The sequence below is a fragment of the Enhydra lutris genome, unplaced genomic scaffold, assembly GCF_002288905.1.
Source record: "Enhydra lutris kenyoni isolate GAN:26980312 unplaced genomic scaffold, ASM228890v2 scaffoldscaffold8, whole genome shotgun sequence".
Lineage (NCBI taxonomy): Eukaryota > Metazoa > Chordata > Mammalia > Carnivora > Mustelidae > Enhydra > Enhydra lutris.
In genome coordinates, this window is record NW_019154092.1 from 5,845,812 (window position 1) to 5,863,706 (window position 17,895).

At 46.9% G+C, this 17,895-nt stretch overlaps 1 protein-coding gene across 2 annotated transcripts in view; it reads right to left on the minus strand.

The window, feature by feature from the left end:
• LOC111142441 (G protein subunit alpha L) overlaps nucleotides 1-17,895 on the minus strand; it is a 136,716-nt gene that overhangs the window by 86,236 nt on the left and 32,585 nt on the right. Inside the window, exons 1-4 of one of the 2 annotated variants that reach the window (XM_022495577.1) lie at nucleotides 12,286-12,671; nucleotides 11,933-12,005; nucleotides 11,197-11,251; nucleotides 10,919-11,038 (exon numbers count right to left, since the gene is read on the minus strand). In XM_022495577.1, coding sequence (XP_022351285.1) covers nucleotides 10,919-11,038; nucleotides 11,197-11,251; nucleotides 11,933-12,005; nucleotides 12,286-12,427 — 390 coding nt within the window. In that variant the 5' untranslated portion in view covers nucleotides 12,428-12,671. Of the gene's footprint in view, nucleotides 1-10,918; nucleotides 11,039-11,196; nucleotides 11,252-11,932; nucleotides 12,006-12,285; nucleotides 12,672-17,895 lie in introns of those variants that run through there. The other variant, XM_022495576.1, reaches the window with a different exon arrangement.

A 17,895-nucleotide genomic window follows, 5' to 3' on the forward strand; every position in this document is an offset into this window, starting at 1 on the left:
TTTAGATGTGTACGTGGATAAATATGTAGGATAAACAAGATTTCAGTAAGGTTCATTTCACCTCAGTCTGGGATAAGCAAGTTCCAGTGGAAATGAGTGAACCAACCAGCATATTTATTTATCTTTTCTTTTCCTGTATTTACGTGCTTTGTAGAATGAAGAAAAGACAATGAGCCTGAACACAGTTTTTACTACTGACACGTCTTTAAAGACTCAGTAACTATGTGCGTGTGTCATAAGTCGACTGCCACAACTGTGACTTCACTACTCAAGCTAAAGGATGACAGTCTCTGTTTTTCCAAACACCATGGAACAGAGCCGAAAGACCAGGGGTGTACCCTGGGTTCAGCCAAGTTCACAGCTCCCGAGTCCTGAAGGACAGGGAAGCGGCTACTCTGGCAAACAAACGTATCTTGATTTTTGGATGGGGATGTGCTTCCTGACCAGATGAGTGCGCATGTGAGTCTGTGGATTGCCACGATCCCCTCCTGTCTGTGCCCTCTTGTTCAGTACCCCAGCAGCCATGCTCCAAATACACAGTGTGTCATGTTTTTTTAATATAATGAATAAAAAGTGTTCTAGCTGGGGTGGCAGCCTGCGTCCCAACTCCCTAACCCTCCATCTCCTTTCAACACTCAGCTTGACTTGAGCTAAGCTGTTTTTTTCCCACCACTGTCCTTGACTCTTCCTGCTTTGGTGGTGAAAACACAACTCTCCCAGCAGACCCACCACATCAGTGTGACCTTGAAGCCTTTGGTCTGAGCCCTGTCATCCTGAGAGGCTACACGGCCTCTAGTCTATCCCACGTGAGGTAGCATGACATCACATGCCACTGGGTTGTTCATTCATTCTACATTCATTCTATATTCATTCTACAATGCATACTGGAGATTTTGCTGTATGTGCATTTTGTTTCTTCACTGGGTCCTCAGGTTCCTGAAGCTAGAAGTCTTGGTATAACTTTGTGCAACTCACAGTCCTAAGTACAGTGTTGAGCACATGGCAGTTACCTCTTGGGGACTTTTTTGGGACACATTTTTTGAGCACAACTTGGTGGCAAATGTCACAGCAAGCCAGGAGGGGATGGATTCAATGCCCAATAAAGGTATGTTCAGTGGCCAAACACAACATGACCATGACCCGAACTTTAAATAAAAAGGACAGGTAAACATTTGAAATCACGACACAAAATCTGCTTTTGGAGTGAGTTTAAGCCTTGTTAATTAGAGGAATTTAAATGGAGCAAATAAGGCCTTTCTTTAGTTATTTTAACCACTAGGCATTAACTGAGGATTTACTAAGAGTTCGAAACAGACCTTTGGCAAGTCAATATTTAGATAAGAACAGAGAGACAGCATCCAGACTGTTCTGGGAATCTTGGTTGTTCGGGTAGAGTAAGAAGAAAACATCAGGCGGGTTTTGCAGGTGGTAAAGCAAGAATGGGGGTGGGCAGGAGGGACAATGTACGACATGCAGATGGACATAAGCACGTCACATGGGAGGAGACCATGGATTTTTCCTTGTGCAGAGATTTCAAGGGCTGGGAAGCATGGGAGGGACCGAATGTCCTAAAGCCAAGAAGGAACACTACAGGATGGGTAAGGAATGAATGGGAAACTCATGTGGGAAAGGCATGCGGTCCAGCCCTACGTGGCCAGAGAAATAGCCCCAAAGGGCCCCCAGCTGCTCCGACAGGTTATTACCCATGCAGACCCTGAAGGTCAAATGCCCTCCAGGTGTTCTGCTGGGATTAATTGTATACTGTAAGGTTCCCCTCAGAGGCATGAAGACTGTGGCTTCTATCCTTTAAAAGGTGGATATTTAATGGATGCCTAACACAATCTTTCTATATTTTCATAATCAAGTACTCTGGCATTTTGCCTAAGCAGTAAGACAGTTACCTTACAATTTAAAAGTTAAATCTTTCATGTTAAATTTTATTTCAAAAACATTTACTTGGCTATTCAGGCTAGATCTTTTCTCCGTACAAATAAGATGGACTGCAATTGTGTTTTATAACTGACTACTCCCTGTGAGATAAAAACAGTTGAGAGCATTGCTCTCTGAGGGCCCTAAGTCAATTTTATGCCACATAGGTTGTCTCTGGGTGTGAGATTCGGCGTCTGAGGGCAAGAGTATGAGAGAGACTTTTCACTCATCTTTACATCTTTTGGATTTTGTGCCGTGTACAAATACTTTCTATTCAAAAAAACCACAAATACAACTTAAAAAATGAAACTGCTTTGTGTAGTGAAAATTTTATGCATAAAGTCGATTTACTTTAATCCCAGTGCTATAATAAGGGCAGAATAAAAAAGAAATGTACAGGATTATTTTAAGAGGTGAGGAAAAAAACCCCACACATTCTGGATGATGTTCTCATGCAAAACGAAAAAAATTTAAAAGTCAGTGTTTTAGAGGAATCTTTTCAGGAGTAAATTCATTATTCTGCTTCTTAAAACCTCAGTATACCTTTCTCACAAATCACATGTGTCAACTCATTCAAGGCTTCATGTCGAAAGAACAGATTCCTTGTCTGTACCTTCCACCATTTTCTGAGAGAGAACTGCAAAGTTCAAGACCTTTTCTCTCACAGTTACATAAAACGAGCAACGATAAGGACAACATGCTTTAACCCTAAGGTATTTTTAATGTCATATCCTTCTGAAAAGATCAAGTGTCCTTTGAAGTGAACTTCTGCTTTGGTAAGCCGAGGGACAAACTCCCAATATATCAAAATCTGAGGTGAGCCTTGACAACAAAAACCTCATACTTCCAAAGGATTTTAAGTTTCGATGACATCTTACTTAAGGAATTAAGAAAAAATACAGTGTCTCACTTTGTGACCCTTAAAATGTATCAGAAATTAAAAACAAAACAAAACAAAACATGTTGCCTTACTTTGAGACCCTGAAAATGTGTCTTTTGCCAGGAAAAACACTGTAGGGAAGACTTGCCTTGTGCCTCCAGCCTGGATTTCTTGGTGTGTTGGTCTAGGTCAGAAGTCGTTCCACATGCTTATATTATTAAGAACACGGAGTGATGTGCTTTTTTATTATGGAAAGGCAGCATCATGACCTACATTGTATTTGGTTTTCACTGCAGTATTTAGAAATAGCCAAAAAAGTTGCTCCCAGCTTACCCCTTCAATATGTATTGCACAAAAATTTTATTAGTCTGCTAAAATTAGAGAGTGTGAATGTTTTGATAAGAACAGGATATTTAGGGGCGCCTGGGTAGCTCAGTGGGTTAAAGCCTCTGCCTTAGGCTCAGGAGCCCTGCATTGGGCTCTCTGCTCAGCAGGGAGCCTGCTTCCCCACCCCCTCTCTCTGCCTGCCTCTCTGCCTACTTGTGATCTGTCTGTCAAATAAATAAATAAAATCTTAAAAAAAAAAAGAACAGGATATTTATACAATCCCCAAAAAACATTCTTAGAACATATTTCGGAATTACTGAGGGGGGAAAAGGGCAGCAGACCCCACCTTCAGTAAGAGATTCATTGTCATGTCTGTGATGCACTAGGAAGGACACAAGGTCACTCCTGTGCTTTTCTTGCCAAAGCCCTAATCGCCTCTGGTCAGGACACATCAGATGAGCCACAGTGAGGGCACTCCACAAAATTAATGTCTGGTCAATGTCGTGCCAGAAAGGAGGGCCGAGGAACTGCTATATAAGAAGGAGGAATGGAAATTGAATTTGTGCTTGATGCTGGATTGGATTATTGACCAGAGTCATCACTATCATTATTACTACTATAACTTCACTGTATTATTGTTGGGACAGTTGGTCAAATCTGAACAACACTTGTAGGTTACAAAACAAGAGCGTATCAATGCTAAATCTCTTCATTTTGATAACCGTACTGTGGTTATAAACATGCGTGTCCTTGTTCATAGGAAATCCACAGTGCGGTATTTATTTATTTATTTATTTATTTAAAAGATTTTATTTATTTATTTGACAGACAGAGATCACAAGTAGTTAGAGAGAGAGAGAGAGGAGGAAGCAGGCTCCCAGCTGAGCAGAGAGTCGGATGCGGGGCTTGAGCCCAGGATCCTGAGATCATGACCTGAGCTGAAGGCAGAGGCTTTAACCCACTGAGCCACCCAGGCGCCCCCACAGCGCGGTATTTAAAGGGAAAGGAGCACACGGTCTGCAGTCAACTCTGAAACAGTTGGTGAAAATGTGTGTTCGCGTGGATACAATGGGGAAGCAAATATAGCCAACTAGCTATTACTGAATCTGTTTGATGAATGTCTGTGAGTTCTCGGTACTACTTTTGCATTTTGGAGGTAAGTTTAAAATTGTCTCAAAATAGGGCGCCTGGGTGGCTCAGTGGGTTAATCCTCTGCCTTTGGCTCAGGTCCAAATCCTCCAACCTCGGTTCAGCATGAAGCTGGTCAGGTGGGGTCCCCCACATACTTCCAGTAGCTCCCCACAAACACCTCTATTGTAGCATTATACAATACCATCAACCTTGTTTATAAGGCTGTATTCCCTCTAGATGATGAGCTCTTTGAGGATCTTAGTATCCACAGACACTTAAGTTCACTGACAAAATACTGAAGAAGAAAGAGGAGCTGAGGTAACCTCTTGTTCATCTCACTCCTCCCCCTCAGCAGCACCTTCACCCTCAGTTTTGTCAGAAAAAGTCTTGGGGATCATTAATGTTATCCCACTGAAGACTGCTGTTTGGACTACTCTGTTACAAGAGGCTCTCATTGAAAGGAAATAGCCAGGGAAGCCATGTTCCATCTTTGCCAACTACCACAGCGCTCCATGCGCAGCAGAAAATCAAACTTCTTGCCTCCCTGGCATGTTCTTTCTCTCTGTTGCTGCCGTTTCCTCAGCGGGAGCTCTCAGACTAGGTGGTCTCTAAGACCTCACCAACAGTTTATTTTCAACAGCGCTGTTTTTAAAATATGACTTTGACAATGCCCTATAGAATCAGTATGGTGCCTTGCTCCAAGACATAGGCACTCACCACTTTCAACAAACTTCAGAAAAGGAAAAAAACAAAAAACAACAACAAAAAAACCCCAGCTGTGCAAATTAAAAAAAGAATGGTTGTTGTTTATTAAAACAAAAAACAAAAAACAAAAAACAAAACCTAGAGAACATACCTAGGGCATTTAAAATATTTTATTTAGAAAGTCAAATGCTGATAACCTTCCTGAGGAGACACCTGTTCTTGACATACGATGCATTTCAGTATTAACTCCCCTTGTGGGGGGAGGGGGTGTTTCAGGATACAGCTCATCTTTCTATTATTAGAAAGCCTATGTTGAGGTGAGTACTGGGTTACAAGAATGAGCCAGAAGTTTGCTGGAGCTTGTGGCAAAACTGGGCACAGACTGTAGTCCCAGGGAGAAAGGTAAAAGTCTGACAGAGATCTGGCAAATCTAGGACAGTTCTAGGTGGCCTCAGAGAACCTGTCGCCAGGCAAGGCACAGAGCAGAAAGGGAGGACAAAGATGGGCAGAGCTGGTAGGAAAGGAGGAAGACTGCCAATGTCACTTCCAGAAAATCTGACTGGAAGTAAGTGAAGGAGGAGGAAGAAGGCTGAGATCCGGGAGGGGTGGGGGGGGTGCAGCTTCAGGTGACAGAGGCCAGGTGGGACACTGCCCGGGAGACCTCCCACCCTGACGTCGGTGCTGTGAGGAGGTCTGCAGGCCAGAGTTCCTGAGCAGTCAGGGCCAGCCCATGGCTTGATGGCTTTCTGGGGGTAATTACAGTCACCTCCTCCCAGGTATGTTTTGAGGTGTTGGGGACATCAGCTCTTGGTATGGACCGAGGACATGGTTATAGGTGCTGGCTCAAGGCAGGGATGCAGTGTGGGGCTGGCTGGTGGGGGAATAGCCAGAGGGTTCAGTTGTCTCCCCTCCTCAGACCCAGAGAGGAGTGGACAGTGTGTAGGCAGTTGGGAGTTGGTCTGAGGCCACCAGGGCTTGGGACAATGGACGGTGATGAAGAGCGCCGGCCAGGCATGGCAGCACCCAGTCAATCCCAGAGCCTCTGCCCTTCCACACAGCAGTAATGCGGATCCTGAAGGTGCCCCTCCCACGTGCCATCACTGCTTCCAGCCTCCTAACAATGTCACGCAGTCGGTATTATGATCATCTACTCCCATTTCACAGTTGAGAAAAGGCAGACAGCAAGGAGGTGATTTGCTCAAGGTCAGACAGTGGCAGGAAGGTCAGAATCTGAGCCCAGGTGATCTGGCTCCAGTATATTTCCTCGAGACAGGGACACTGTCCAGTCCGCAGACTCAGAGGCCGTGGGCAGGTGTCTCTGGAGCATTCCTGCCCCAGGAGGACGTTCTTTCTAGATCCTGCCTTGGCACTTGAAAGCACAGAGGCAGCCTGAGCCCTGTGAAGCTGGTCTCGCCTTGGGCTCTGGTTCAAGGCAGTCCCCTCCCCCTCTGGGTGGTTTATCGCTCCAGGGTTAGCTGAGATGGGAGAAGAGTGTGCTCAGAGCACAGCCCCAGCGTGCCCCTGTGCAGTCATCCTGGTTTACTCATGACATCTGAAATGATCCAACATGACTTTTCTCTCGGATGCCACATATACGAATCTCTAAGAGTTCACTACCCACAGGAGTAGTTCCCATAATTTACACTTTCTAGTTTCCTTTCTCTTTTAAAACGCAAGCTAAACCTCACTCCCTCGAAAGAGTGGATGCTTGGGAGGTGGATCGGAGTGTCATCTTGGGCGAAAGTGCTGGTTTACTCTATGGAGGGGAACCTTCCTTTCCGTGAAAGTGTGACGTCCCAGGGGGCCAGGCCCCTGACTTGTTACACCTGCAGCCCCCTAGAGAAGTGGACAGAGGGTTCTGTTACATTCTAACAGGCGCTCAGGGATGGTTTTCAGTGTGAGTGGTGTGAGTTGTGGGGGGAGAGGACAGGTGGACAGCCCAGAGAGAAGACACTTGTTCCTTGGGAGCTAACACAAGTGGCCCGTTGTTTTCCAACAGTGCTGGGGAGTCCAGAGGGCTCTGATGAGGTTCAGGGACAAATGCTGGGGACCCAGGTGGACATGGCGTCTTGGGCTCCGGAGGGAAAACCTGCTCCTGATACAGTTTGTGGGCTTCAAAGCCTTTCTGGATGGTGGTGGTGGGGGCGGGGATGAGAGAGTTCAGTTGGTTAAAAAAACACTAGACCACTTAACCTGGATGATGTGATGTTCTAGAATTCTGCGTGTCTTCCCCAGAGGACACAGGACAAGCACACAGGCGGGAGCCACTGAGGGCGCCTCAGTGTTGGACGGTTCGGTTCCCAGCCCTTCTGTGGGTGTGCGCACCCCTCTAAGAGCCTCTCTGGGAAGCCTGGCTCCCACTGCCGTTCTCACCGAGTGGCAGGCCACTCGCTTCAGGCTGTGTCTTTAGAGAATGACGGATCTAAGACCCACAGGGGGTAGCCAGACTCCCTGGGCCTTGCCCCTGTGCCTGCAGGGTGTCAGCCTATTCCTTAACCAACCCCCCCCCCCCCCGCCCTGTCCTTTTACCTGGGAGGAGGGGACAGTGTCCTTCTCCCCTCTCTGGGTTGATGCTGACACACAGTTCTGATAAAACATCCACGTAGGAAATGCCAGGCGGTAATGACAGATCCCTGATCAACATGTCAGACTGCTGTCACATTTCTCACAGAGTCTTATTTTTCATCTTCCCCTTTAAAAAAACCTAGCAAGGGGCGCCCGACTGGCTCAGTCAGTTACACGTCTGCCTTTGGCTCAGGTCACAATCCCAGAGTCCTGGGATTGAGCCCGCCTCAGGCTCCTTGCTCAGCGGGAAACCTGCTTCTCCCTCTCCCACTCCCCCGCTTGTATTCCCTCTCTCACTGTATCTCTCTCTGTCAAATAAATAAATAAAATCTTTAAAAAAATTTTGAAAACCTAGCACACTATAATTTTAAAAGAACCGATCAAATACCCACATTTTAAGAAGGAAAAAACCGAACAGACGAATTAATAATTCAATTTAAGTAATTGCTCTTGGTATGGTGTCATGCTATGAGTTTTTTGGGAGGTGGAGAGGGATCTGTCATGATCATCACCTGAGACTATTTTCTCTTTATTATTATTATTTTTTTATTGTGTTATGTTAGTCACCATAAAACTGAGATTATTTTCTATCACCTCATGTGTAGATGCAAAGGCATGATGCCCACTAGCAAAGGGGTTCCTGGATGGACCCCAGTCCACAGAAAGACAAGTGTTGGTTAGATGAAGGAGAAAAGAACTAACTAGGCACCTATCAGTGAATTACACCACCCCACACCAAGCTGCCCCATTATCTTACATATGGATCGCTATAATTGATTCCCAGACCATTGTCCCACTGCAACCTGGCCTTCCTAGGCACCATTTTCCACCTACAGCCAGAGTGATCTTGATAAAACACAACCAGGTCATGTAATTGTCCTGCTCGGAGCTCTCTGACGGTCCCCCCAGATCAACACAGACCTGGCCTGCGAGGCCAGTGAGGTCTGACCCTGAATGCTTTCTCTAACCCCCATCAATAGGTAGCTAACTGGGCACTATTCACCATCTACAATGGCCTTCTCTGTTAAAGCTTAGGTTTCCTGTAATTCAATTGAAATTCAAATGGAGGGGTGGATGGGTGGCTCAGTCCGTTAAGCCTCTGCCTTCTGCTCAGGTCATGATCCCAGGGTTTTGGCATTGGGCCCCTTGGTGGGCTCCCTGCTCAGAGGGGAGCCTGTTTGCTTCTCCGTCTCCCTCTGCTCCCCCCCACCTCCCCCCACTCTATCTCTCAAATAAATAAATAAAATCTTAAAAAAAAGAAAGAAATTCAAATGGAAGGCAATATGAACAGCAACAAAACAAAACAAAAACCAAAAAACAAAAGCCCAAAGCCGAAAACCAAAAGGTAAACTTAAGTGTCATATTTTTAAAGAGAATCATTAAGATATCTCAAGATAAGGTTAGACTTTATATTAGAAGGGGCAATCTCAAGTAATTTTAATACATATTATTTTAATTTCTTTAATTTCTTTAAGTTCTTTAATCTTCTTAAAGAACTCTGAAATTAATTTTTATTATAAAATTATTTTATAGCTGCAAGAAAATGAACCCTTAAGGTGTTGGAGTATGACACCAAAAGACTTTCTCAAGGATTCAATCTCAAAAGTCCTAGGTTTAGTAAGTTTGTGTTATATTTAATATTAAGATACTGGATTTAGCTCTATTTTTATGACTTTAACAATAATAGACATTTTCTTTAAATAAATTTTTCCCCCAAAGTATCAACTTCTTCGATAGATGCAATGTCACACAGACATTGTGACATAGACGACACTCTATAGCTCTAGCCAGCCGAATCACTACTGTAGTCCTACCCGGACACCTCCGTCCTTTTACCCCTCCAAGCCATCCAGTTAAAGACACAGTTCAGTAAAGAAAGGGTGCCCGCTGCCGCAGACACCCAGCCCCCTTTTCTAGCCAGTTTGCCACCTCTAACTCCTTGCTGTTAGAAATTCTAGAACTCTTGCAGGCTACACTGGAATGCTTATCAGATGCAAAAATCACAGGAGAGGATGCACATAAAAGCTTTCAAAAGGGTCATTCTTTTTATTACTATTATTATATTAGTCACCATATGGTACATCATTAGGTTTTGATGTCGTGTTCCATGATTCACTCTTTGCGTATAACACCCAGTGCTCCATGTAATACGTGCCCTCCTTAATACCCATCTCCAGGCTTACCCATCCCCCCTCCCCTCCACCTCCCCTCTGAAACCCTCGGTTTGGTTCTCAGAGTCCATGGTCTCTCATGGTTCCTCTCCCCCTCCGTATCCCGCCCCCACCTTCATTTTTCCCTTCCTTCTCCGAACGTCCTCCATGCTATTCCTTATGTTCCACAAAAAGGGTCATTTTTATCTGCCATCCTGCTACAAAGGCTCCGAGACAAGGGTGCTCTGCTAAAATGAGCGGAGTAGAGGTGAGCAGGTGCACACTGGCCCGGACCTCAGTCAGAGCGGGGCAGGACCCGCCTATTTTACATGCTGCTTTCTACATCACCTTCCTTTCAAAGAGGGGATTGTGAGAATGCAAAATGTCTCAAGAGCACGGTGCCAGGCAAGGAACCCTTTAAAATTCTGTTACTGTTGGGTGTACACACACACACACACACACACACACACATACACACACACACAGGCACACACACAAATATGCTCTTTTGGCACAACTGTAAGAAAAATGACTTTCTGAGAAATCTAACAAATATATTTTCCTTTGGCGCATGCTTAATCAAATGACGAAATAACAATATTTTAAGAATACGTATGTAAACAAAACAAGAGAAAATTATTATTCATTTCACCCTTTCACATAAGCAATACTGCTATCCAAGGACTTAGGAAAACGGCCCAAAATATTGCAGGTGCGAGGCAAACTATGTTTTCTTCCCCATCATTGAATAAACGTTCAGAAGTGATCTATATTCTTTTACAGCATGCATTCTCTTCTCATTGGGGCCATAGGATACTCATCTTAAGAGTGAACTGAATTCTATTCTATTATCCCCATGGAAGCAGTCACCATAACTATTTCTCTCTGCTCATGTCACTTCTATTCTTTTGGTCTCTGGGAAACTGCCTCCTTGTTAATTTAGAAATACACGTAGAAAAAAATACTACCCATATTTCTCAAAGATAGGCTATTTTCCTGATTACCTACGTCACCAATACCTTCACAAAAGCATTTCTTACAACCCTTTTGTCTTTAACGTTTTTAACTAATGTTAATATTTTGGCATGAAGGAAAGCATTTTTCTTAGGCAGAGAGCTCGATTTTGAAGAAAGTCAAAGATAAAAGAATATTAACATGGATTCTCAAGCAATCTCATTGAAAATGGTTCTCTCTTCCACCATTCAAAATATTTCAAGAAGGATTTACTTACCTGGGAATATTCAAAGTCAGTGATAGGAGCTATACTTTTGATATAGTCTGATCGGAATTGGTTTTCTGGGTTGGCCAGTGGAACTGGAGGTATGATAGTACTCATCGCTGAAACAATTGTCTAAAACGGAATGAAGAAAAAAATATGGATAAATACAATATTTAGGCTCCTTGTATGACAACTAAAATATGTAATTTTTGTCTATACAGTTTTAGAGAGCAGAGTATTTAACTTTCTGCTTTCCTTTCTATTAACCAAACATTTTAAAAAATCCTTACCACAATGGCATCTTTAACATTTTTCCGGATGTCCAGAATTTTCTGTTTCTTCTCTCTGTATTAAAAGAGAATTGTTATTAATTTAATTTACCTTTAGCACTGACTTGAATCCGCTGAGTGGAATTTTAAACTTCCAGCTGCAGCATGGGGTTAGACTGGTTTTCTTAGAGGTCAACATCAACCCCCAAAACAGCAGCTGCATAGTTTTTAACTGGGAAAGGAAACCATACTTCTTTCCTAATTTGTACACTAAGCAAACTTGAATGCATACATTACAATGTAGTTTTAAGCAACTACACAGGTTACACAAAGCATGGCTAAGTTGTTATGAAAACTGGATATAAAAACTCTAGCTACACTTGTAAATCTATTTTACTTGATTTAGCCATCTGTTGATTGTTATGTATTGAAATAGAGACCGACCAAGGATATAGAGAAGAGTGTATACTAACATTGGTTAAGAAATGCAGCACAGACCAACATCGCAAGAACATTTAATCAATCATATTTTGTTAAGCAAGCTATGTTATTTTTCATCTAGATGCTACCAAAAGAAAGATTTGCCTAAATATACCAAATTCAACAACACGCTTCTCTCTCACTCCCCTCTCCCCCCAAAAGGTCTTATTCGATGATCAAATTAACTATTCAGAGAAAGCACGTTTGGAAATGCTGGAGAGAAGTGAGAAAGTTTGCATGCAGTTTGGAAGCAAAAGCGAAATGGATCATTCCTTACTCAGGATTAAATCCATTGACATGCAGGATCCTCATTTGTTTGACGATCGTGCTCTTCCCAGACTCACCAGCCCCTGCAAACAAACAAAAAGAATGCTGGGGTCCGTGGCCCAATACCGCTGTCATCTCTCCTGACCCCCCGGACGGCAATCGCCCTACCCCAGCGTAGGCATTTTCCAGTACACCAGAGCTCGCGGCTGGAGGAGCAAGCGGGTCCCCGCGGCGGGCGGCGGTGAGCGCCGCCCCCGCCCGGCCCTGCACGCCCGGCCCTGCCCGCCCGGCCCCCGCGCTCGCTGCGCTCCGGGCAGTGCGCTCCGCTCGGGCCGGGAGCCGCCGCGCGCCCTCCGGCCTTACCCAGTAGCAGCAGGCGGTGGGTCGCTTTATAAGCCAGACGCTCCTTCTGCAATTGCTTCTCGATCTTCTTGTTGGCCTCGCGTCGTTCTTTTTCATCGACGCCCTGGTCTTCCGCCGTCTTGCTGTTGCCCAGACACCCCATGCCTGCCCGCTTGGATGGACGTCAGGCAGACTTAGGTATTTGCACAAAAAGCAATAGAGAGTTGTAGATGTGTGTGGATCCTGCGACAGCTTCTCTTCCTTGCCGCTGAAAGAGATGCTCTGGTCTCTCGGTGTTTGCCGATCGGAACAGGCGTTCCTGCTCCCTCCCTCTGCCCACCGCAAACTCGCAACTAAAAAGGATGCGAGGAAGACGCGCGGAGCCCAACAGATGCCTTTTTTTTTTTTTTTTTTTTTTTAAGATACAGGTTAGAATTCTCTGCTGGACAAATCGCACACAATGAAGGGAGACGGGGGCCGAGAGCACCGGGCTCTGCTGGAGCCAGCCAGGGTGGCTCTGCTGGAGCCAGCCAGGGTGGCGCTGCGCCCGCCGCCCGCACCGCCCGCCGCCCGCCGCGCTCAGCCCGGCTCAGCCCCGCCTCCGCCTGCGCTGCAGGGGAAGCGCCTCGCGGGGGAGCGAGAGGAGGTCCCGCCCCCGCCGGGTGCTGGCGGACAGCGGCGCGGGGACACGGAGCGCGCGGGTCCGGTCCCCTCCCGGCGACTGTGCGCACCTGCCGGCCCGCTCGCGCCCTACACCGCCTCCGCCGTCGGACGCGCGCCCCCTCCCGGTTCCGAGCGACCCCGGGACCTCCGCGCGGCAGGGAAGGGGAGCTGGCCTGTTCGCGGGGATCTCGCTGGGGGCACTAGCGCTACTGGGGCTGGAGGGGTCGGGAGCTGACGTCTACGAGCCCGGCCCGCGGGAGGCTCACCCGCGCGGGGTCCGCACCTCGGCCGCGTGCCTCTCTCGCACCCCGAGCCCGGGAGACTGGGTCTAGGCGTGCGCTCCCCGCCTTTGCCTCGGACGCCTCCCTGCTCCCAGGCAGGCGAGGACTCGCTCAGGATCATGCATATTCTATCAGGGAGGAGGATCGGTAAGAGGCTCACCAGTCACACCGCCTTTGTTCCGTTCATTTTCTAGACTATTCCAGCGCACCCACGCCGCCGCCTCCCTTAGCCTCTTGTCTTTCTCTCCAGCCCCCGTTTTTCCTTCGCAGTTCTCGGAACAGCTCTACTCCTTTCCTAGGAGACACTGTGGCCTCGAACTTTGGCACTGTAGCCCTGGAACCAAAGAGCGTAGAGACCGGTCCGCATTCTCATCCACGGTGCTGAGTGCGAGTTCCTTGGAACTGCTACCACCAGCTCGCCTAGATGGTACGTCCGCCACAGCTTTGCACTCGCGTTCTTGGACTTGCGGGAAGGATGGCTTAGAAGTTCGGGACAGAGATCACCTCCTTTCCTGTGGCACTGTTGGGGCACAGTGATGGTCTCCAGGCTCTGGAGGGCCCGAGGCCCTGCACACTGATTCTTCCATGTGGCCTTGTTCGTCCGTCTTAAAGTGCCCCAGTTTCCTCCCAACTCACATTTCTCTCACATTCAGCAAGGCCTGATCTTCTTTACAGAGAGCAAATGGCACCCGGCGGGGGGGGGGGGGGGGGGGGGGGGGGGGGGGGGGGGGGGGGCTTCCGACGCTCTGCTGCCCCCTTCCCTCTGTAGCCCGTGCCCCGAGGGGGGCACAGCCAGCCTCACTTGTCAGTGTGTCTCATGCAAACCCAACAGCACCTCCTTATGTCGCAGGCTCCTTGTTAGGGCCACCATTTACCCCTCGTGCTCACAGCAGCCAAAGAGTTATAAAGGGAATCTGACTCGGGCCTGTGCTTCCTGACCTCCTGTACACACCTCAGCTCCTAGGATCCTGGCTTTGGCCCATCTCCCTATGCTCAAAATATTCTTATTAGGGGTGTTAGTGGCCTCTCAGGCACTAACCTTCATCTGAGAACTTGGGTCTTTGCTTTCTTTGACCTCTCCATGGAACTGGCACTGACGGTCCTTTGAGACTGCCTTGTTCTTTGGCTGGCATGTCACGGTGGTTTTGATGCTCTTCTCACCCTCTGGCTGGTGTAGGTGTCTGGGGCCCCACCCACCCTCTCTCCCTGGACACACACACTTCTGGCAGGGCTGACTGTGTCCTCCATAGTCTATGCACACAGCTCAGACTGCGGCCACATCACATCTCCAGCTTAACTCACCCTCTTGTCCCCTGCCATCCTGGAGCAGACCTTCACTTTCATCCCCCTGACATAGATCCCCAGTTCTGCCTGCCAAAGGCTGAGTTCATGCCCTAAGCCTCCCCTCACACCTCCAGCCCATATCCTATCCGTTCTCTCTCTGTGATAAGGGTCCCTGATTTTCTAAACCAGAACACGGGACTCATTCCTGACTCCTTTTCCCTAACCCAAACAGTTCCTGTGTCCCATGGAGTCAGTTTTCTAAATACCAGCTATCTCTTCCACTGTCTTCCATTACTAGGGTCTTAGATCACTAATCTAACAGGGATTTTGGCAATGGCCTCCAGCTCATAGTCTACTGCCCCATGTTGCCACAGTAACAGCACAGATCTACCATGTCTGTCCCCACCACCATCAAGTCCTCGACCATGGTCCATCAAGACTGGGTTGGTGTAAACTCTGTGGCCTCAGCTCTCAAGGGTCACCCCTTCCCAGCACTGCCCTGAGTCTCCTTCCAACCGTGTGGACTTCTGGAACACCTTGGCTTATCCATTGGGTTCACATGCTGCTTCTTTCTGGAATATATGGGATATTTTCTTCAGTTGGCCACCTCCTAGTTATCCTTCTAGCCTCACTACTCCCTCCACCTTCAGTGTTAGGCCCCTCCCCGTGCTCCATCATCCCACCAGCTCCTTGAATTGTAATGGTTTATGTACAGCTTTTCCCAAAGTCAGCTAGACCTTGGCCTCCATGAGGGTGGGGCCTGAGTCTGTACTTTCCATCTGCTGCACCTGTGTCTGTCCTGCGTGTGGCCGGAAGGAGGTGCCCCATGGATCTTTGTCAAATGGATGAATGAATTCCTGAAAGCCAAAGAGAACTCCTGCAAGGGTCGGGGGGTGGTCTCATGAAAGGAATTTTGTCATCAGATTTTAAGTTGAGGAAGCACTTGTCCTGTTTGGTACTATGCTGAAAATATTAATACTTTCTTAAAAAACAAGAGTAATAAATTACTCTTCTGGACACAGGCAGAAGCAAACATACAGTGCCATACTATATGCTGAGCTAGGTGAAAGGTTAGAGTTTTGTGGGAGGGGACTATTATCACCATTGCCTGGCCTTGCACTTGTAGTTAACACAAATGTTCACACATAATAATATCAACCTAGCATGTACTGTGGGTGATGAGGGCACTCAGGAGGCAAGAAAAGGTATATAAAAATTGCATAGTATAGTGGGATGTTCATAAGGATTTGTCAGTTTTCTTAATGCCAAGATTTTAAAAAAGATTTTATTTACTTATTTGTGAGAGAGAGAGAGACAGAGATAGTGATAGAGACAGTGAGAGAGAGCACAAGCAGGGAGGAGAGAGAGAAGCAGGCTCCTCACCGAACAAGGAGTCTGATGCGGGACTCTGCCTGGGATCCCGGCATCCCAGGATCATGATCTGAGCCGGAGGCAGACGCTTAAGCCACTAAGCCAACCACTGAGGCATCCCTAATGCCACGACTTTTATAAACAGTTGGAAGAAAAATTTCAAAACAAATCCCATGGAAACTCATAAAGGGAGAATTAAATTAGAACCCCGAAGCTACACTTTTAAGATAGCCTGATAATTTAGTTACCCTAAAAATGCAGCAAAAAGTTTCCACTTGTTCAGATCTAGGAATTAGGGGTGTCAAAAAACAAGACAATGGGCCCCAAATCAAGTTGCTTATGCTAAGCCCCACATGACCAAACTTAGAATCAATTACAGTTTTGACTTCCCTAGAAATGAAATCTTAAACCTGTCAATCCGCAATCACCCAATGAGCACATGTTAGGTAATCTGCTTCATACACCACTGTCACCTTACAATAACCAACCCGCTTTTTAACCTAGAGTTATGTCCTTGTTTCTGCTCTATGCTGGTTACGAAAGTCTTTCATTTAGCCCAGCTCCTCCGAGCTCCTTTATTTCAGTTAGATGGGATGCTGCCTGATTCGAATCAAGTTTTGCTCAAACTCTTAAATATTTTAATATGCTTAAGTTTATCATTAAACAGGCTTAAAGATAAATTTTTATATTTGGAATTCCAGTAAGATTTAGATGATCCTATATGATGAATACTACACCCAAGAAGTTAATATATCAATACAAGAATAATAGGTTCCATGTAAAATAGCGTCTCCTAGTTGGTCACTGACCGCCAGCACTGCGCTAGTCCTTCCCATGGTGTAATTTCTGTAGCATTTGCAATAACCCTAAAAGGAACTATTGTTGCCATTACTTTACAGGGGCTTTGAGGGGCGAGTAAGGGGTGTATCTGGGATATAAACCCTTGAATCCTGACCTAACAGGGGCACGTTTAGTGTGTTTCACAACACGCCGCTAAACATTCCAAACAGAAAAGTAATGGCCATTTACAGTGATGCAACTTTTTTAATGAGACATGCAAAGGCAGCTTTATCTAGTCTGTTATCAGGTAGGAGATCAAGATGCCTTGGGGTACCTGGGTAGCTCAGTGGGTTAAAGCCTCTGCCTTCGGCTCAGGTCATGATCCCAGGGTCCTGGGATCGAGCCCAACATCGGGCTCTCTGCTGAGCAGGGAGCCTGCTTCCCTTCCTCTCTCTCTGCCTGCCTCTCTGCCTAATTGTGATCTCTGTCAAATAATAAAATAAATAAAATTAAAAAAAAAAAAAGACACCTTCCCCCTCCCTCCCTTTAATCCAATCATCTGGCCTTCTCCTAGTCTGGTCTGGGAAATCAGTCCTTGGTGTTTTAAACCATGGGATCGGAATCCAAAATTCCAGCTGGCTCACCTGCAGTGGCAGGAGCGGCCCTTTTGGGGAGCACGGAGAGAAGCCTGAAGCCGCGGGCGGTGCAGGCCTCTGTTGCCAGGCAACGGCTGTGGCAGCATCGCCCGCACCGAGATGCGCACACCCACCTGCGTGCGGAGAGCCAGGGCCGCCCCACAGCTGCCTGCCCGTAGAGGGGGCGGCGGCCGGGTCGGGGAACCGCCTGCGCCTCCCTAGGAGGGCAGAGGAGGCCCTGGGCCCCCGGAGGAGGATTGCAAAGGCACAGAGTTTGGGAGAAAAGGACAAAGGTCAAACAGAGGGATGGCTTCCTTACTCTGGTTGATATTTAAGACAGGGCGTCTCAAGCGTTAGCGCATTTGGAAGCTTAATTATTTAAATTTCATTTACACTTTGTTTTGCGAATTTTGAATCATGGTTTAATTTATTTTTTAAAAGATTTTTACTTATTTGACAGAGAGAGAGACAGCACGAGAGGGAACACAAGCAGGCTCCCCACTGAGCAGGGAGCATGATAGGGGGTTCCATCCTAGGACCCTGAGATCATGACCTGAGCTGACAGCAGACGCTTAACTCACTGAGCCACCCAGGCGCCCCGTAAGTTTTTGTTTGTT